The following is a 21,055-nucleotide window of genomic DNA, read 5'->3' on the forward strand; positions in this document are numbered from 1 at the left end:
TTGTGAACCAGGCCCTGGCTCTTCAGCCCTGCTGCCCTCCAGTTACCAGGGCCATAGCTGTTAGACTCCGGCAATGACAAACTGCCCGTGATCTCCAGTCATGCCCGATCTCTCCCAGGGCCCTGCGTCTGCACAGACTGCTGTGTCTATCTAAAAACCCCTTGTCTCCTCTTGTCCTACTAGAGAACTCTCCCTTCAGCTCTTAGCCCCGGCTCTGTGGCCTCCTTAAGGCTGTTCAGGACGGCGCCCTTTGCTCTGGCCTCCACTGTCACGGGCACGCTGCTCCGTGGCGCCCAGCATGTCACTCCCAGTCCCCAAGCCACACCTGCTGCCCTTCCCCCGATCCTCACGTGCCTGGTTCCTCCTCATTGTCCAGTGCTTTGTTCAGAAGCCACCTTTCTCAGAGGGGGCTTCTTAGGACAGCCAGGCTAAACTTATTCTCCGGCCAGTCGCTCTTTATCCTGTATCATAGCTGTGTCCATTTCTTCCCAGTGCTTGGTTTTCACTATTTGAGATCACCTGTGTGCCCATTATCTATGGCTGCACGGCAACCTACCCCAGGACTTGGTGGCTTAAAGCAAGGGCCATTTCATTTTATTTCCCCAGTTTGTGGGTCAGATATGTGGGCGGGGTTGCCGGGTGCCCTCGCTGGAGTGGTTGGAAGGCTGGGCTCAGCTGGGCCTGCAGATAGAAGTGCCTAGATATGACAGCTCCGGTGTGGAGCCCACAGGGTCATAGGACTTCTTACAGAGGCCCAGGAGGAAACTGCAAGGCTCTTATGACCTAGCCTCAGAAGCCCCAGAATGTTACTTCTGCACATTCTGTTGGTCAAGCAAGTCACAAGGCCAGGCCAGCATCAAGGACAGGGAACATACTTCATCTCTTATACAAGGACTAGCAAAGAATCTGCAGCTCTATATTAGTCCATTACATTAGAAAAAAAACAGCTTGTTATCTGCCCTACTTCTTTACAATGTGAACTCCTGGAAGGCAGGTCCTTACTCTCCTGTCATACTGTATCCCCAGCGCCCAGAATATCGTGACAGATGCTATAAGTATGTGCTGAATGTCTGTATGAATGAACAAATGAATGAATGAAAAAGTAAAGGAATGAAAAATTGAATGAATGTTTACATCTCTGACTCTCTGGTATGTAAACTTCTTGTATCCTCGTAAATACAGTCCTCTGCACTACTAGATGCTCAGGATATATTTGTCAAATGAATGGATGCATTTTAATTATCATTAAAGGAGATAATGTGAGTTGTTCCCAGTACATATATAGGTGTTGAATATGAGTAGCTGCTATTAATAAATTAGTACTGCCTTATACGTAGTAAAATCGGTTTATATATTTATTTAATAACTAAACAAAATGGACCCAGATCTCCACTTCCTTGACTCCTTCCCCTTTCCCATTCCCTCTGCAGCAGGCTGCGGGAGAGCCTCTCTGTTGGGAAGGGGCAGCCCCAGCGCCCCCTAATCCCACCATCTCTGGGTGGGGAAAAGGGCCTTTGCCCCTGGCCTCCGCACCTCTCTCCTTGCCTCACTGCCAAGACTAACTCACTTTGAGGTCATTAAGATGGGGGCTGAGATGATGGTCTGAGGAGCTCAGAGTGCTGAATTCTGATTCCCGGCAGCTCTCTAGGAGGATCAAGTGAGATTACAGGTCTCTTAACATTCTGGCACTGCTTTGCCCTTGTGCGAGAGTGTGCTTGCACTGATGGCTGGACACCCTGTGCTGAATCCCAAGGAGGTGTTGGCATCTGATATGACAGGAAGGGAAGGACACCCTCACCGGGTGGCTCCACAGTGCGTGGCTTCACTCCCCAGTGAGCAGTAGAACCAGGGGGCTGGTATTTGAGCCGCAGTGGGACGACTCAGCTCGGGGTCAAGCCCTATAAGCTGGTCCTCCTATTTCACCACGTGGCCTGGAACAACTTCCTTGGTCTCTTCAGAGCTTCAGTTTCCTCATCTGTGAAATGGGATCCATCCCCCAAGTTCCTTCCCTTCTGCGTTTTTATTTTCCTCTGTATGTTTTTAGAATCCCGACCAGGGTAGCTCTGGAAAAAGATTCCAAGTTCAAGGAAGCTCTATAATGGCCAGAGGCGACTAATAAGGAATACTATATAAAATTCCCTATTTGAAAATCAGACTGAGCTTTTTAATTCAATGCTGGTCTCCTTGGGGTATTGGGTTTTTTCATATTTTAAAAATTTGTTTCTTAGAGTCCTTCTTGTTCTGTGGATTTTTAAGACTTCCGGTTCTGGACAGTACTAATTTACTCCTTCCCCAAACCCCAGAGAGCACAGATTGTCATTCAGGTTAAGTAAGTGCCAGGCAATGCCTCCCAGCTTGGGGTAAGTTTTATTACAGGGCGTTTAGTGGAAGCATCAAGGTGGCATGTGGAGGATTCTTTTTTTCCTTCTTCCTCACTAAAAATACAGTTCTCCATGGCCATGAATTTTAGTAAAATTCAAGTTCCAATGACAGTTTTTTTTAAAATCTAGGTTTTTATTTAAATTTCACCAAGCTGGGACAAGAATCGTCAAAGGAAAAGGCAGGACTTCTGCTTCGGCTAATTGTGGGGTGATACACTCACCCTTTTGGTCCCCAGACTGGCTGAGTTTAAGGAACAAATTAGGGAACGAGAGTTTTCCATCTTAGGGAATATTATCTAACATAGGACAATTTTAGATATCACAACGTCATCCTCATGGAAGCAGTTAATAGTTTTGAGAATCCACCATGGGCCAGATATTGTGTTAAGTAATCCCAGATATTATCTCAATATTAATTAAAAATAATACTTCCAGAAAAATGGGGCTCCATGAATTTAAATAACTTGCCCATGTTCATGCAGTTGGTCAGAGAAAGATCTGGAATTCAAATCCAAATTATCTGCCTCCAAGACCAATGCTTTCCACAGGCCACGCCTTCCATTTTTCTAGTGTTGGCTGATTTCTCTAATTGTTTTCTGATGGAAGATGCTTTAACTATTCAGGAGTCTTGCTATCTTCTTATTTAATTCCTGTAGTTCCTTAATAGCTTTAAATTGTTTTCAAATATTTTTATCTTGCCAGTGGCTTGTCTTTCCATGATTTTAGCGGTGTCTTTCAAAGAGTTCTTAATTTTAACAAAGTCCAATTCATCTTTTTTTTTGTGGTGGATTGTACTTTGGTGTCATATCTAAGAAACCTTTGTCTAACTCAGGGTGACAAAACCTTTCTCCTATATTTTCTCCTGGAAATGTTATAATTTTAGGATTTGTATTTAGATATATGATCTACTTTGTGTTAATTTCTATATATCTTGTGAGGTATGGGATGAAGGTTTTTTTGCATATGAATAGCTAGCTGTTCTGACACCACTGGTTGAAGACTGTCCTATCTGTCCCGAATCACCTTTGCACCATACGTGTGTTGGTCTGTTGGGGGCACTCCATTCTGTTCCCATAATCTCTTTACTCTCTCTATGCTAATATCCCACTGTCATGATTACTACAGCTTTAAAGTCTTGAAGTCAGGTAGTATAAGTCTTTCAACTTTGTTCTTCTTCTTCAAGGTCATCCTGGCTATTCTAGGTCCTTTATTATTTCTTTAGTATTTATGTATTCAAAGATATAGTTATAAAACAGCATCTAGAAATCTAAAGATAACTTAGAAATTAAAGTTAATTAAGAGTAGTATGGAAACTTTCCATAATCTAGCTTCATCAGGACGTGAGGCACTCTGGGTATCACATTCCATTTGGTTAATCAAAAATTGTTGTATCTATAGAGAACAGATTTGTGGTTGCCAAGGGGAAGGCAGAGGCAGGGGGCAGGGGAAGGATTGGGAGTTTAGGATTAGCAGATGAAAACTATTATATATATAGAATGGATAAACAACAAGGCCCTACTGTATAGCGCAGGGACCTATATTCAATGGCCTTTTATAAACCATAATGAAAAAGAATATGAAAAATAATATATATTTGTATAACTGAGTCACTTTGCTGTACAGCAGAAATTAACACAACACTATAAATCAATTATACTTAAATAAAAAAATTTTAATTAAGAAAAATTATTGTATCTACCTTACATGGATTGCCGATTTTCAAAACAACTAGAACATAAAAATTTATACCAGAATTGTACTGGACATAATTTCAATTTTCATTGATGTTTCAGAAAATACTTTGAACCCTAGTATTTGGACCCTGTGAGCATCAGTTGTCATTGTCCTAGCAAAGTGGGGAATTACTGATTAAAGGGAGCTCATCTGGTTATACTGCTGCCTGCCATGGTATCTACTCTACTTTTGTTTGGGGGATACCTTTTTTCAACATCTGAAGTGTTATAATTGACAGTTCTATGCACAGCATTCTGTCTCTTCCAACAAAACATATCCCTGTTTACTTTAAGCTTGTTATCTGCTGGGGACCATGAGGAATACTATTAATTAAGCCAGCTGATTCCTGATAATGTTAGCCATCACTGCTGCTGTGGGACATTGAGCAAATTGCTTGTCCTCTGTGGGCCTCTGTCTTCATTTGTGAAATGAAAGGTTTGGACTAGTTAACCTTGAGTGGCTCATCCAACTCTAAAATTCTTTGACTCTTTTATAGTGTTTTTTTTTTTTCACTTAAAAATCACAACCTGTTTAAAAATAATTAAACAGAAACTCTTAATGGCAAAAAGCACCACGGTAAGTCAGAAAGTAGTGGTCTTTTGATGCGTCTCAGATTACCTAACAAACACCACTGCATGACCTTACTTTTAACTATGGCCAACTTTAAGCAATGAAGATGGCATTTATGGTTCCTGGTGCTGTGACATTTTGTGGTCCATGAAATCCCCATATTCTGAGAAGCTCTTAAGTGTCTCAGGTCAAGGGAGGGAGGAAGGAGAATGGCTTGAAGCCCAGACAGCTCCAAAGCTTCAGAGTACTCCTGAGTTAGATTTTCAAATGCATCTCCACAGTAAATGGTATAGTACTGAAACCAAGTGGACTTCAAATATCTAGATTGTCTTTCCTATACCAAGGCACAGCACATATGACCACACACTCTGGTCACATTCCATCTGATCATTGCTGTTCTAATAGAATGAGAAACTTAGAAAGTATGAAGTTTACTAGGGAATGCAGAATATAGACATGAATTTAAAATAATATAAGGGGTCTTCTCTGAGCACTTGCTGTGTGCAAGATGCTGTGCCATGCACTTCTTGTACATTGTGTCATTTAATACAACACACAACGATCTTGAAAAGTAGACATTATTGTCTCCTTATTACATATGAGGAAATGATGCACAGAGAACTCCTGTTACTTGCCCCACGTCACACAGTAGTAAGTGGCAGAGCTGCTCTTCAGTCCATTATCTGTCTCAATCTAGAGCTTCATGACTACATCAGAGACTAGCTCTCAGAACTTAGCCAGCTCATTTAGAAAGTAAATGAATTAGTAGTATTAATTATGATCTAAACCAAGAACACAGAGTACTGGTGGGTCACTGTTGGGTAGACTTGATGGAAGGAAGAACTCACAGAAATTGTCCTGAAGAAATTGCTTTGAGTTACATGTTGAGGTGAAGGACATGAATTGGCCCGGGGAGAAAGGTGAGTTCATGCTGAGGGAACAGACTCTATGAGGCTGTGAAGGTACAAGTGAATGAATTGTGTGTTCAGGAAGCAACATAAAGACTTGCTCATTGCAGGGCAATGGCCAGAAATAAAGCTGATGTCATAGGGGTGAAAATCCAAGAGATTTCACTTTGTGATGCTAAGCCCTGGTAATCCACACTCAGTTCTTAAACACGAGAGGGAACATAATTAAAATTGCATTTGCTTTTACAATTTATCCTACAACTCATGTAGGATAAACATGGGCTTTTAAAGCATCAAGCAAGGTCAAGAGAAAACTTAGCAAAACATATTTGCTGTCCAACAAGTGATTTTCAGGAGTATGTTGTAGCTTACCTCACTAAGGTCCTATAGCCTTGATAGTGCAATGAAGGGGCCTGCAAGCAGATTTCACACAATTTTCAGAAATAAAGGTAACCAGCCCACTGCAGTTAAGCTAATAGCACATTTCCATCATCCCTGGTTTTGTGCAGTGTGCATAAATGCGGCACACAAGTGTTACAGATGCAAGTCAAGGGTGGGCAGATAGAAAGCTCTCAACAACGTGGAATAAATTGAGTTGAATTGAAGTTCACTTTCAGATAGCAATTGCTGCTCCTGAGTGAGGGCTAATGTATTTGGTGAACTTTTGTTTGTCCCTTCCATGATAAATCCACTAATGCTAACGTAATATCTCTTCACATTTTCTGAAGTCCTCATATTATTCTCTCTCTCTCTCTCTCTCTCTCTCTCCAGTTCCAGAGACCTAATGACTTCTCACCCCCTTTCCGCTTTGGCACTGTGCCCAACGGCAGCACGGAGAGGAACATTCGCAACAACTATGCGGAAATGCACGCCTACATGGGGAAGTTCAACCAGAGGGGCGTGGACGATGCACTGCTCTCCCTGAAAACAGGGTAAGAACTGCTTCCAAGCTCAGAACCTTTGATACGTTGCTCACGTTTATGAAACATACGTGGAATCAGATGTGCCATGTTTGGTGCCACGCCACGTTAAAGGAAAGCAGGCTGCATTTGCTCTTTGTGGACCTCCGAGTTAAAGTGACAGTGTAATTCAGGCCAGTGCACAGAGGTCCCTATGCTATTATTCACTTCTATGTATTTTTAATAAACTCTATTCTACTTGCATTAATGTAAACATGAAACAAGAATGTAATAGATGTAAAAGTCAAAGGGGAGAGTCAAGGCTAAAGTTCACACGTTACACACGAAATAAAGACCTGTTGACCAAAAGGTGAAAATGATGATTTTGGTGTCTTATGGACAGGGAGAAATAAACAATGAAAGGGTAAAAGTTTTTAGACAACACACAGTAAGAATGTGTTAACCGATCTCCAATTCCAACAAAATTGGCATTCTTTGCTCCAGCTCTGTAATCTCAGTTCATTCACTAAAAGGAGCTCATGAACTGCAAATAGGTTTGCTTGCATAATCTCAGCCACATTCATTCATTTGGCCTTCAGAAGCCACAGCTGCAGAGTAAGACAGACAATTGACCATGAGAGTTGTTGGAATTTGAAGGTCCTGGGGCCTCGTAGCTGATTTCCTGTGTTGTAGCTTAACTAACGACACTTAGACCTCCTGGTGGCTCTGGTTCTGGAAGAACCACCCAGATGCATGTTTACTTAAATACTGTTAGACTCTGTCTTATCATTATGAAGTCACGGCAGATTTCAGAAGATGGGATTTGAGTTTGGGGTGGACTCGTCTGGGCAGTCTGGTCCCTGGTACAATCACAGTTGTCAATCAGAACTTTGGCTTTTTGATGGACACTCCTCCTAAAGGTTACTCACAGGCCTTTTGAAAAAATGTTCTGTGTCTTATCATGCCAGAAAGGATTTCTTTTTTCTTAAGGAGGAGTAAAGCTAACTTAACTTGTAAAAGTGAAGAGGATGATGGCTGCCTTTCTTTCTTGCAGACCTCTCTACTACCTATATGAATATATCAATGTCTGCTTCCCCCTTTGATGTGTTTAAATACTGACCTATACCTTCCTGACCCCGCCCCTAGCTTTATCCCCTCCCCTGTATATTCTTTCCTTGAAAAGCACAGTATGTACAATGAGATTCTCATACGTTTGGGAATCGGAGACCTCTGACTTCTCCTGCATGCTGCATTGGCTTGTGGTTTCACACATTGGCTCTTGACACAAGCTTGTGCTGCCAACCACCCCAATGACTCACTCCTCTCCTTGCGCTGCAAAACAGAATATTGAAACCCTTCTGACTGCAAACAAAGCATTGTCCATCTAGTGCTACACGTCTACCTACACTTACCCCACTCCGGACTGTAATGAACGGAGAAATGAAAAATGGTATAGAAGTCTAACCCATGCTATTTGCTGTTATCATTGTGATGGTTCCTTTTCATTATTTCTGTTATTATTTTTATTGATTCCTTTTTACTCCTCCTTTCAGACACAGCTTATGAGTTGGCTTCAGGCCCAGCTTACATTCTCATCATTCCCAGTGGGAGGGAGAGAACTCCTCCTGTCCACCTGAAATCGCACAAAGAACAGCCTGGGATTTAGGCTTTAGTTTCTGGCTGAGTTCCACCTTGAGCCTTACTTTGAGCCACTTCCCCCCATAGTCTGCTGGAGCCCTACTGCTTCCTATTAATGACCCCAGTGGTAGATTTGTACTAAAATTCCTCCACTGGACTTGCTTTGTTTGTTTCTTTCTCGCACAGGAAACTGGATGCCTTCATCTACGATGCAGCAGTGCTGAACTACATGGCAGGCAGAGACGAAGGCTGCAAGCTGGTGACCATTGGCAGCGGGAAGGTCTTTGCTTCCACTGGTTATGGCATTGCCATCCAAAAGGATTCTGGATGGAAGCGCCAGGTGGACCTTGCTATCCTGCAGCTCTTCGGAGATGGTGAGTTAAAGAAAGGGACAGTGCCTCTTTGGCCTCTCCCGATGGCCAGTCCGAAACATCAACCCTTCTTCCTTCCTCATCCCTCTAACCTCTGCATTTCCAGAAAAGCATTTCACGGTATACTAGGAGATTTGGAGGGTGTATGTTATTCGTTTCCTAACGCTTTGTAGCAAAGTACCACAAACTGAGTGACTTAAACAACAGACATTTGGCTCAAGGTTCTGGAGGCCTGAACCCTAAGATCAAAGTGTCGGCTTTGGTTCCTAATGAGGGACTCGAGGGAGAATCCGCTCCATGCCTCTGCCCTAAGCTCATCGTGGTTTGCTGGCAATCTACAGCGTTCCTTGGCTTGTAGACACATCACCCCTGCTCTGCCTTCATGTTCACATGGCTTTCTCCCTGTGTGCATGTTTTCCCTCTGTACGTGTCTATGTCTGATTCCCTCCCTTTTTAAGGATACCAGTTATATTGGATTAGGAGCCCACTGTATCCAGGTGATCTCACCTTAACCAGTTACATCTGCAATTACCCTACTTCCAAATAAAGTCACATCTCAAGGTACTGGGAGTTAGGACTTCAACAAAGGAACTGCGGGGGGCAGTGGGGCGTGGTTATACAATCCAACCCAGGGTGAAATTTGGGGGAGAGGATTAGTCAGTCAAGGAGGTGTGTTTCAGGATTGCAGGGTATGATCAAACCCTCAGGGATAAAGTAAGAGGGGCTGGGATCAGAAGTTCCCCAGTCTTCTCACATGTGGCCAGAGCAGTGGATGGGATTTTGGAAAGGTCTCTGCTCTCTCTGGGCCCAGAGAAAGGGCGGAGACATCCACACGTGGGCATCTGCTCATCCTTCCCTCTCCCATCTTGCTTTTCCCTCTGGAAGAGGGAGGAAGCAGGGCCAGGGTCCTCAGAAACAGACACCGGAAGGCACTCACCCCCCAGAGTGATTCTCGCAGCAGACTGAGCAGACAGCTTGTTTTGAGGAAATCTCATCTCCTGTTTCATTACACTCACGCCTTCCGCATCCCTCTTCACTTTATTGTCTAAAGCACCTACTCCTCCTGTTCGTCTCACAGAAGCTAATCCAGTTACGGATGAGCAGCCTGACTCTACTTGGCCTCACAGGCCATCAACCAAGCGGTTCCCTAAGTTCTGTCTGCAGAATCTTTGCTGTTAGGGATGCGAGAAGAAGCAGAGGAGCACAGGGAGATTGTCAGACTCTGGGTGAAGTCAGTTGTTCCCTAGTTAGGAAAATCATACTTTGATCCAAGAAATGAGTAAAAAGTGATTTGATTAACATTGGAAAGAGGAGGGGGGTTCCAGGTGGAGGGTTACGAGCCATTTTGGTATAAGAGTTTCTGTCATTGTAATGCAACTGTCACTTAAAGGCAATAACGGGGCCTCCTTCCACGAGGAAGTGTAGCCATAGAGATGATTTGCAGAAGTTGCCAGGGCTTCGGTCAGATTATTCAGACAAGGTTCACATTTTGAACCAAACTGGAACTATTGCAACAGGCAGTTTTCTTCATGAGATTTTCAGATTTTCGCTTCTCTGGAATTAGATGCATTCTCGAGCATATGGTGTCTGTCATTTTCCTTTTGTCTACGATTTCTACCTTTCTAATTCCTAGTATCCACTGAAGTGGATCACGGTTATTGTAACCTGGCATGACTTGAATTAATCAAAACTTCCTTAAGCAGCGTTAAAAGGAGGCAGGTCCGAACTGGGTGGTGTCATTTTACTGCAGCTTCCTCCCTTTTACTGTGAACATTTATATTTTCAACAAGAGATCAGGAAGTCTGAGGACCTCTAGGGAATCAATCAATCTCTCTGCCGATATGTCTCTGTCTCTCCTCCCCCCGACCCAATCTGCTTTGCATATATTTTGAGAGCAATTTTCTGAACCACTTGTTCGGTTATGTTGTTCCTCACTGTCTACCACAACAGCAAGAAAAAGTTCAAAGTGCTTTAGTCTGATACTCGGGCCCTCGGCGATCTTGCATCAACCTTTTGTATTCAGCTTCCTTTGCCTACTGTTACTCTGACTCGTTCTGCCTGCCTTTCCCAAATACGCCTTGTGATTTTCTACCTTCCTCCCCTTGATCATGCTATTTCTGCTGCCTGGAGTGCCTTTTTGTGCAATATAAATTAAAATTCACCCATTCACCATGCCCACCTCCAAGTCCTACATCCTCATGAAAACCCACTGGCCACCCATCTGCAAAATTACTCTAATTCAGGCAGCTCTTGTGACCTGCATATAGCTTGTCATACTGATTGTTTGTATACCAGTTTACACTGGGTAAGTCATGGGGCACAGAGGTAATGTCTCCTGTCTTTGTGTCACCGGTGGTATCCACATTATCGTTTTCACTGAATACCTAAATACATCGATAAGTTACTACATAACGGTATTTAATAAAATCCTAACTTTCTCTGTTGGTTTTCTTTCTTTATGTCTCCTTCTCTCTTTCTCTCGCATGTTTTCCTCTCCTTTCCCCAACACCCCTCTCGCCCCCTCTCTCTACTCCTGCCCTCTCTCCTCTCTCTGCCTGTTCTCCTTCCCGTCCCGCCGCCAGGGGAGATGGAGGAGCTGGAAGCTCTGTGGCTCACGGGCATCTGCCACAATGAGAAGAACGAGGTCATGAGCAGCCAGCTGGACATTGACAACATGGCGGGCGTCTTCTACATGCTGGGGGCCGCCATGGCTCTCAGCCTCATCACCTTCATTTGCGAACACCTCTTCTATTGGCAGTTCAGGCACTGCTTTATGGGTGTGTGTTCTGGCAAGCCTGGCATGGTCTTCTCCATCAGCAGAGTAAGTGCTTTGATTCAGGTGCTTGGAGCTTGGGAAAGACAGCTCGCTGTGCAGAGCACGGAGAGCCAGGAGGGCACTGACTGCAGCCCGAGGCTGCTAAAGCGAGAAGCCACATCATGTACATTTCCCCGGGGGGGGTGGGGTGGGATGACATCATTTCAAGTGGCTCAAAAAACAGGTGATGCAGTTTTTCCTTCAAGAAACAGATTTCTGTGTGGGGTTTGGGCATTTGGTTCTCCATAAGAACTGGCAGATCTATCAGAATGAAACATTTGGCCTTTTCCCAGATGCCTTTCATCACCATTAGTTAATTCTGCAGAGGTTGGATTAATCATTTAATCCTTTAAAAAAGTCACATTTCTATTTAAATCATGAAATATCTCTCTCTTATTCTGACATCCAAAGGTATATTGTCGGTTATTTCACCGTCCTACTCTATGTTTTAACCATGTGTGAGTTTGGGGAGTTAAAGAGCTTAACAGAGCCTTCAGAAATAAGTCCTGACCTGTAAGAAATTTGCATTCCAGAAACTTCCTTAATTGGAGCAAGAGTATAGCTCAAGTCGTTCTTTATTTAGTGCTCTTCTGTGTGTCTAGTCCAGAATGAGATTTTGAACACAGTTTTGAATATGAACAGAGGGTCACAGGGAAGAGCTAAAAAAAAAGAAAAAAAAAAGACTTCTTTTGAATTTGTTAATAAAGTTATGGGATTCATTCATGAGAGGTGAACTCAAATGTCCTCTTCAAATAGAGGTCTAGGCTTCAGACATAAATAACCAACTTTGTCTCTAGTGGAATTATATGAGAAAATGGAGTACTCATTAAATTGTTGCATCTTCTGATCATTTTCCTGTAGTATTTTAGTTGATAGAGAAAGTGTCCTCTCTGGCTGTGAGTTGCTGCAGGCCATTCAGTTACCTGGGAGCAGGAGGTTGGGACTAGTGGTCCCTGAGCCACGTCGTTGCACTGCGTGGCCCTTCCCAAGACCTCTCCAGAGAGGGGGATGGCAGCAGTGGGGGGAACCTGTAATAGAAATCCCATTTGTAGCCCCTCGACATAATCGATGGCTCTGTAGAGGAAAAGTGCATTTTCTCCTGGCCATAATCAAGAAGGGTTAGAAAGGAGGCCTGAGAAGGAAAGTAGAGGAATCTTCTCTTAAAGATCTCTTATCTCACTGCTGCCTCAGGGAAACTGAGGCTTATCATATGCAAATCTTCTTTCTTTCCCATGTAGCTGCCATTCTCCTTTCTTTTTTTTTTTTTTTTTTTGCTCAGGGGCCCAGCCGCTCCGCGGCATGTGGGATCTTCCCAGACCGGGGCACGAACCTGTGTCCCCTGCACTGGCAGGCGGACTCTCAACCACTGCGCCACCAGGGAAGCCCTGCCATTCTCCTTTCTAATCTTCTCTCCTCTCATGCCCCTCCATTGGGACAGCCCCTTTCCAAATTTATCCCCCTAGTTTTAAAGATACAGTTCAAACAACCTCCTCTGCAGAGACCTTCCCTTGCCAGGCAGAAAAGTTCCAAATGTGTCCACCTTTCAAGGCAGGGGGCAAGAGACTGGCAGGAGGTTGGCCTGACTTTAGACTTGAGCCCAAGCCTTTCCCTCTCCTGGACGGTGTTCCTCAGGGCTCTGCACAAGGAGCCGCACACAGGGAGTTCTCAGTCAATACTAATTTGTTAAGATATTCATTATTTATGATCAGAGTAACTGAGTGAGAAACTATAAGGAGGAAACCAGGAGCTAAGGAGAGAATAGAGGAGAGGATTCCACAAGATTCTTTTATTTATTTATTTATTTTCTTGAAGTACAGTTAATTTGCAGTGTTGTGTTAATTTCTGCTGCACAGCGAAGTGATTCAGTTATACATATATATACTGTTTTTCATAGTTTTTTTCCATTATGGTTTATCACAGACTACTGAATGTAGTTCCCCGCGCTCTGCAGTAGGACTTCGTTGTTTAATCCATCCTATATATACTAGTTTGCATCTGCTAACCCCAAACTCCCAATCCATCCCTCCCCCACCTCCGTCTCCCCAACAAGGGCATTCTTTATTCGTATTTAGTACTGGGATATCTGTCCCAGGTCCTTCCTGCCCTGGTATAGGGCACAGCAGGAGAAAAATCCCTCTTTGACCCCAGGGCTGCCTGACTGTCTCTGAATTTGGTTCACGCTTGGCTCAAGAAGAGAATTGCTCAGTTGTGATTTGGTGACCAAAATCCTAAAAGCTGCTCAAAGTTTGTCAGAGCCGGGAAAGAGTGGCAGTTGTGAGCGCCTGGGCTCTGCCGCACTTTACTGCCAGCCAAGGGTGACCAGCCAGGGCCGAAAAGCCCCAGCATCTGTAGAGCATTGCTACTGATTTCCAGAAGGCTGACAATATTTTTTGCTATCAGTCAATATCATGGCCTCATTTTTAAGACACAAAAACCTCAGCACGGAAAGGAAAATCAATTCGAGTTAGTAGTGGAGTTGAGGCAAGAATATCCTGTCTTGCAATTCGAATCCATTTGTTCAAGTCACTCGGTGTAGCCGTGTTCCCTCTGGATCACCAGGCCGCCAGCTCGTGATGCGACTTGCTAAATGCAGGGGGGTAAGGCAGGCAAGCTTCTAGCCATATGCTTCTGTGAGTGTGTAAGACCATCCCTTTCACGTCCGCTCTGACTTTTCTCATCCACTTGGGCAGTCAGTGGTGGGTTGGTTGGGGGGTGCTGTTTATGGTCACTTCCTGCCTCGCCGGAGACCTAACCGGTCCCATCCTCCCTCCAGGGTATCTACAGTTGCATCCACGGGGTGGCCATCGAGGAGCGCCAATCCGTGATGAATTCCCCCACCGCAACCATGAACAACACACACTCCAACATCCTGCGTCTTCTCCGCACGGCCAAGAACATGGCCAACCTGTCCGGCGTGAACGGCTCCCCACAGAGTGCCCTGGACTTCATCCGCCGCGAGTCGTCCGTCTACGACATCTCCGAGCACCGCCGCAGCTTCACGCACTCTGACTGCAAATCCTACAACAACCCGCCCTGCGAGGAGAACCTCTTCAGCGACTACATCAGCGAGGTGGAGAGGACTTTCGGCAACCTGCAGCTGAAGGACAGCAACGCGTACCAGGACCCCCACCACCGGCCGCACAGCATCGGCAGCACCAGCTCCATCGACGGGCTCTATGACTGCGACAACCCGCCCTTCACCACGCAGCCCAGGTCCCTCGGCAAGAAGCCCCTGGACATCGGCCTCCCCTCCTCCAAGCACAGCCAGCTCAGCGACCTGTACGGCAAGTTCTCGTTCAAGAGCGACCGCTACGGCGGCCACGACGACCTGATCCGCTCCGACGTGTCGGACATCTCCACGCATACAGTCACCTACGGCAACATCGAGGGCAACGCGGCCAAGAGGCGGAAGCAGCAGTACAAGGACAGCCTGAAGAAGCGGCCGGCCTCGGCCAAGTCCCGCCGCGAGTTCGACGAGATCGAGCTGGCCTACCGCCGCCGGCCGCCCCGCTCCCCCGACCACAAGCGCTACTTCAGGGACAAGGAGGGGCTGCGGGACTTCTACCTGGACCAGTTCCGCACCAAGGAGACCTCGCCGCACTGGGAGCACGTGGACCTGACCGACATCTACAAGGAGCGCGGCGAGGACTTCAAGCGCGACTCGGTGGGCGGAGGAGGGCCCTGCACCAACCGGTCGCACCTCAAGCACGGGCCGGCTGACAAGCACGGCGGAGTCGGTGGGGTCCCGGCCCCCTGGGAGAAGAACCTGACCAGCGTGGACTGGGAGGAACGCTCCGGGGGCAACTTCTGCCGCAGCTGCCCGTCCAAGCTGCACAACTACTCGAGCGCGGTGCCCGGGCAGAACTCGGGCCGGCAGGCGTGCATCCGCTGCGAGGCGTGCAAGAAGGCCGGCAAGCTGTACGACATCAGCGAGGACAGCTCCCTGCAGGAGCTGGAGCAGCCGGCCGCCCCGGTGGCCGTGCCGTCCAGCGCGCCCGCCGCCAAGTACCCCCAGAGCCCGACCAACTCCAAGGCGCAGAAGAAGACCCGGAACAAGCTGCGGCGCCAGCACTCCTACGACACCTTCGTGGACCTGCAGAAGGAGGAGGCCGCCCTGGCCCCGCGCAGCGTGAGCCTGAAAGACAAGGGCCGCTTCCTGGACGGCAGTCCCTACGCGCACATGTTTGAGATGCCGGCGGGCGAGAGCGCTTTCGGCAACGGCAAGGCGGCGGCGCCGGCCGCGGGACATCACCACCACGGCAACCATGGCAACCCCGGCGGCGGCGGCGGCGGCGGCGGCGGCGGCGGCGGCGGCGGCGGCGGCGGCGGCGGCGGCGGCGGCGGCGGCAGCTACATGCTCAGCAAGTCGCTCTACCCCGACCGGGTCACGCAGAACCCTTTCATCCCCACTTTCGGGGACGACCAGTGCTTGCTCCACGGCAGCAAATCCTACTTCTTCAGGCAGCCCACGGTGGCAGGGGTGCCGAAGGCCAGGCCGGACTTCCGTGCCCTTGTCACCAACAAGCCGGTGGTGTCGGCCCTGCACGGGGCTGTACCAGGCCGTTTCCAGAAAGACATCTGTATAGGGAACCAGTCCAACCCCTGTGTGCCTAACAACAAAAACCCCAGGGCTTTCAATGGCTCCAGCAATGGGCATGTGTATGAGAAACTGTCTAGTATTGAGTCTGATGTCTGAGTGAGGGAAGAGAGAGGCGAAGGTGGGTACGGGAGGGTCGGGGCTGTGGACGTGTGGTGCGCATGTCACAGAGGGTGACGGGGGTGAACTTGGTTCCCATTTGCTCCTTTCTTGTCGTTTTCATTTATTTATGGGATCCTGGAGTTCTGATTCCTTCTGAGGGCGACCCTGGTGACCAGAACCATCTCTGCTCCCTTTCCAGTCCCCTCCTCCTTCCCGGTCTGTCCATCCTTCCAGTTCCCAGTTCCCGCGAGAGGATACGGTGGGCTCGCTCAGCCGGCGAGGGCGGAGTGGTTGAAGGAAGTGGCCCCACACGAGCTTCCTCCTAGCGTGGAAGGACTCTTTGCCACGCACTTCGAGGGAAGCACGGAGAAGCGGGAGGAGGCCGCGGGAGCGCAGGATAGCTCTCCCCGAACTGACCTTTACGTTTAGGTGAGGAAGCACAGCGCCCCAATAAGCGCCTTTAGCATTACTGCCTGTGAATGAACAGAGGCTTTTGCTAAATTCTTGTTGCTTAGATGGCGTGTGTTTGGGGATCGTGCGCCAGGCAGAGGGTGGGAAGCCACGTGTGTTTCTATATAAGCCAAAAAAAAAAAAGTTTGCTTCAATTCCATGAGACTTAGCTGGTAGTGAACTGGAATGAAAGGTCATTGGCGGATGATGGAAAGTACATCAGAGCAGTGTTTCATGGTGCATTAGAGGCAAGGAAGGAGGGACTGTGTGTGCATGTGTGTCTATATACACTTGCACACGTGTTGTCTATACACGCCTGTCATCAGGCCTTTTCATGCGGAGAAGGCAACCTTGCCTCATGATGTTGTTTCTTTCAACAAGCACCGGGCTTGTTTTGGCTTATATACAAACAGAGACGGGCCTGCGTTACCTGAATTTTGGCTGTCTCTCCCCTTGACCCTTCCCAAATGAAGAGAATGGAAGTTCTTGACGGAGAAGTTCCTGTGGTCTAGACAAAAACGTGGGTGAACAGTCCTACAAGGGCAACGTGCAAAAATAATTCCTCCGTGGTTGCCAATACATTCCACCAGTTTTGGCCAAGAACTTTCCAGGAAGGCTAAAGGGAAGTAGAAGCAGCCAGGATTCTTTTGGCCCGTACCTGAGGGCAGAAGATTGTACAAAGCTCGTCTGAGCTTTTTGGACCCTCCGCTGGCCAGTTTGTGGGGAGGAGCTAAGTAAGGCTTTGAAGGACAGGGGGGTCATTTGTGGTCGGGTAAGTGAGAGAGGGGGATGTTTTCAATGCTTTGATCCCTTCTTACTTAACCTGGAGCTAGGAGAGCAGGCTTGTTACCCCCCTGAATTGGCCACAACCGATACGGCACAGCCAGTGAAGAGGCGCGAGCTTGCTCCACGAGTACAGCTCGGGAAACAGTGGAGGGAAGGGAAGAGGTTCGGAAGCGGGGACGGGAGGCGAGAAGGGACTCCCCCGCTACCCCATTGGGTCTGGCTCCCTGAGGATGTGACGCTGAACCCAGTGTGGACACTCTCTGTAGAAACCCCTCCACCTTCCTGCAACACCTCCTTCCCCTCCCAGATAAAGAATAAAGAATAAAATATATATAGATAGATAGATGAGGGCACTGGCAGATGTGATACCCCCTTCACTCAGAGTTGGAAACTTGAGAAGGGAAACGAATACTTGTCACTGCCAGTCCTGAAACTTGGGGTAGGCGTGTTCCGTGGGTCAGTTCCACTGTCCTGCCATCGTCCCCTTACCCAGGGTGGCAGCCAAAGAGCCAGGTCCGTTTGGAGGCTTGGCTGCAGGGTCTCCGTGTCGCACACAGGACACATAAACCAGAAAGGTGCTCATCCTCCTCTGGAAGGAAGCTGCCATGTCTCTTCAGGTCCCACCCGCCCGACTCACCGCCCTTCCTCACCCCCCAGCCCTTGACTGCCGCCCCCGCTCTCCTCCTTGATTCTTACCTCAGTATCTTTCATTTTCAAGCCAACCGAAGGCCTTGTAAAGCTTTGTTTTCTTTCTAAAACAAACCTGGGGGCAAGGGGCTGAACCTCTCACAGATTTGGAGAGAGGAGCACGGAGTGCTTTACCTTAGATTCAAGGAAGGACCTTGGAGAGAGAGGACAGAGGGCGTGAGACATCTCCAGGAGGAAGAAGGCGAAGGGCCGTCAAGCATTCTTTGCCCCGACTCTGTCCCAGGTCAGGGGCTCGTCCCTCACTCTTCCTCTTACCTCATCCCTTTCAAATAAAAAAAAAAACCAAACCAACTAACCTAGCGAACAGCAATCTAGAACAAAGGGGGCTCTGGCGTCTCCGCTGGTGACAGAAATCAAGATGGTGTTTATTTCATATGTAAATATTTTGTTTTCTAATTAATTTTGTATAGATAAAGTGTTCTCTCGTGAGTATTCAGGGTGTTGGCCGGAGGGAGCGGGGTCGGGATGGGAATGAAGGGGGAAGAAGTGTTTTGTTACGGGCTTTCGTTTTCCATTTCGGGGGAATTGTTTTGTATGGCTTTCGCTTCAGGGTGTCCGGAGAACAGTGAAGGGGAATGGAGGCCGCCGTGGTGACTAAGCCAGGGAAGGGCGGCGTGTTGCACCTCCCACCTCACCAGTCTTCTCGTTGGCCTGCGAGAAGTAGTCATGCCTGTCGGCCTGGGCAAACCGCAGGCCCAGCTCCTATCTTCCAGGGAGACCGTAGATCACCAGCATCTGTGCAAAGTCAAGCTGGTGGCGTCATATCTTCCCTGTCGGCACCGAGGGTGGGAAAGATTCCCCAAAGGGCTTAAACCAGAATTGAGGTCAAATCCACCGTAAGCTGAGCTTCAGGAGGCCCAGTCTTAAGAAATCTCCCCGCAGCCCCCTCTCATGTTTAACAAGCACCTCAGTCACTCTGACTCTTTTCTTCCTCCTACCTGGGCTCCAGCCCTCTCCCCGGCCCCCTCCATTCCTCTGCAAGCATGCCCAGAAACTTCCCACGAGGTCTCCTTTCTTGAAGCACGTGCTATCTGGTTACAGGGAGGTAGCCCTGGATGCGTGTCTTACAAATGAGCATGCTTTTCCAGAAAAGCTTACCGGCTCTACTCAAAGCTCAGCGGCCAGAGGGTTCTCTTAGGAAGGTCTCGGAAGTTGGGTTTGGCGGTAGAAGGGTGAGCACAGGAGGGACAGCGCCAGCAGTGACTTTATATTCGCCTTGTCCTTGCTTCTGCCGTCAGGAAGGTGCTATTTGCCTCGAACCAGGTATTCAGAACCCGACCTGGGGTTAACCAGACAAGTAGAATTTCTTTCACTGGACCCTTGGCTTTGTGAAGGGTGGCAGCCTCTCTCTCTCTTTACCACCAGATGACATTTCCAAATCCATTTAGCTGAGATATTACATTACATTTTTTGTCCTATCCTGCCATCATCAAGAGCTGTCAGCTGGGTAATTCCATTTCTCTAAACCCCTCTTTGGCCCCCGTTGGTCACTTCAACTGAATGTATGAATTGAGACCAAATAAGATATTCATGGCCTGCTCAAGAAAGCTTAAAGAAAGGAAGGCTGAGCCAGGCCAAGTTCTAGATGTTAACTTCATTGCAAAAGAAGAAGCCAGGAAAAATGCATGAGGATGAATGCAGCTCTCAGCCCCATCTCTTCCACAGATGGGTCTGGACAAAGACACAGTCTGTCCAAACTGTGACGTTCCACAGACACCCTTGGGAGCGCTAATGGTTCCGACTTTCTTCGGAGTCCGTGCTTTCTATCTTTCGTGTCCTCTAATCATTCCCTTCCACTGTGGAAGTGAGTCGCTGGGTGTGGTCCTATATCACTCCTTTCGGTGGCCATGCTTAAATCTCAGCATTTCTACCAACTTCAGGTAATCTGACCCTTGAACTTGCCTGAGTCAAGAGTGTGCACACCCTTCAGAGTGACGCATGTACAGTGGATCTTGTAATTTCAAAGTATGTCACTGTGTTTCTTCAGCCAGAACGTGGGAAACGGCCTTGGTACGGGTTCCCCTCTGCTGGCCACAGCCATATTGTGACTGAGGGAGAAAAAAATCCCAAATGATTCCATTCAATGTCGGTGGTGTCAGTCGTGCCAAAACACATGTGTAATGTGATAAAATAGGAGTCGTCTAGAAATTTAAGGGAATATCACCCGCCCAGTCTTCCATGGCCATCAGAAGTTGCCCAAGGGTGAATTCTCTGCATGGGAGGTGAAGAAACTGTGTTACCAAAACGCAGCGTGCTGGTCACCTGCACATCTCATTTAAGAACTAGGGTTTCTTGGTGTTTTTTGTTTTTTGGTTTGGTTTTTACTTAGTTCAAGGTTTAGGGACAGCATAACCAGATTGTCTGGGCAATAACCTTTGGAAAAAGCTATTCCAGAACTCACTTTATTCTTTTAATTCCCATCTCTTTCAAAAAGCCCTGTCACTGCTTGACACCCTGTGTGTGTCTGTTTGGTGTGTTAGGAATGATTCAGATGTGTGCATAAATGATGCAGCTGCAGTGCTAAGGATGAACGCATTAGGCATTTCTAGATATTGTGGCCATACCTTCTGTGCTCTCTGAGCCCAAAGCCATATAAGGAATGTGTGCTCAGTAGACTCTGCCAGGTACTTTGGTGGAGTTTCATTCTTGAGTGTCAAGAGATTCTCCTTCCTGTCTAAGGAACTCTTTATGGGTGAGAAGCAGCTCAAGATAGACAGTTACCCTGGAATGGGTCTGGACTTAAAAATGGCATATGGTCCATGGTGTGGCTTCAGAGGTCCTGAGAAGACCTTTCCTTTTCATTCCCCACCCCACTCCAACTACTGGCTTCCCACACAGAACTATTCCTTTAGCCCCGAGCTGCTCATCTGTCATTTAAATGAAAGTCGTCCCCGGAAGGGTGCCGTATTCAGCCATATTAGAAGCTTAGACGTTGAAACACCTAGCTTACGTTAGGGTTCTCATTTCTTTTCCTGGAAATAAAGTAACGGTACAGGAGAAGAGGGAGAGCACAAAGAATGCTAAGGGTGACAGAGTAGGGAGGAAAGACACAGGTTCTAGAGTGTAAAGACGTTCAAAATCTCATCCTTCTCCTGC

At 47.4% G+C, this 21,055-nt stretch overlaps 1 protein-coding gene across 1 annotated transcript in view; it reads left to right on the forward strand.

Annotated features, from left to right (window-relative positions):
- Positions 1–16,012, forward strand: part of GRIN2B (glutamate ionotropic receptor NMDA type subunit 2B) — a 426,141-nt gene extending 410,129 nt beyond the window's left edge. Inside the window, exons 13-16 of the mRNA XM_060165410.1 lie at positions 6,365–6,525; positions 8,317–8,504; positions 11,084–11,322; positions 14,090–16,012. Of these exons, the coding sequence (XP_060021393.1) occupies positions 6,365–6,525; positions 8,317–8,504; positions 11,084–11,322; positions 14,090–16,012 (2,511 nt within the window). The remainder of the gene's footprint in view (positions 1–6,364; positions 6,526–8,316; positions 8,505–11,083; positions 11,323–14,089) is intronic.
- The last annotated feature ends 5,043 nt before the right edge of the window (positions 16,013–21,055 follow it).

This window comes from Lagenorhynchus albirostris, chromosome 11 (genome assembly GCF_949774975.1).
Source record: "Lagenorhynchus albirostris chromosome 11, mLagAlb1.1, whole genome shotgun sequence".
Taxonomy (NCBI): Eukaryota; Metazoa; Chordata; class Mammalia; order Artiodactyla; family Delphinidae; genus Lagenorhynchus; species Lagenorhynchus albirostris.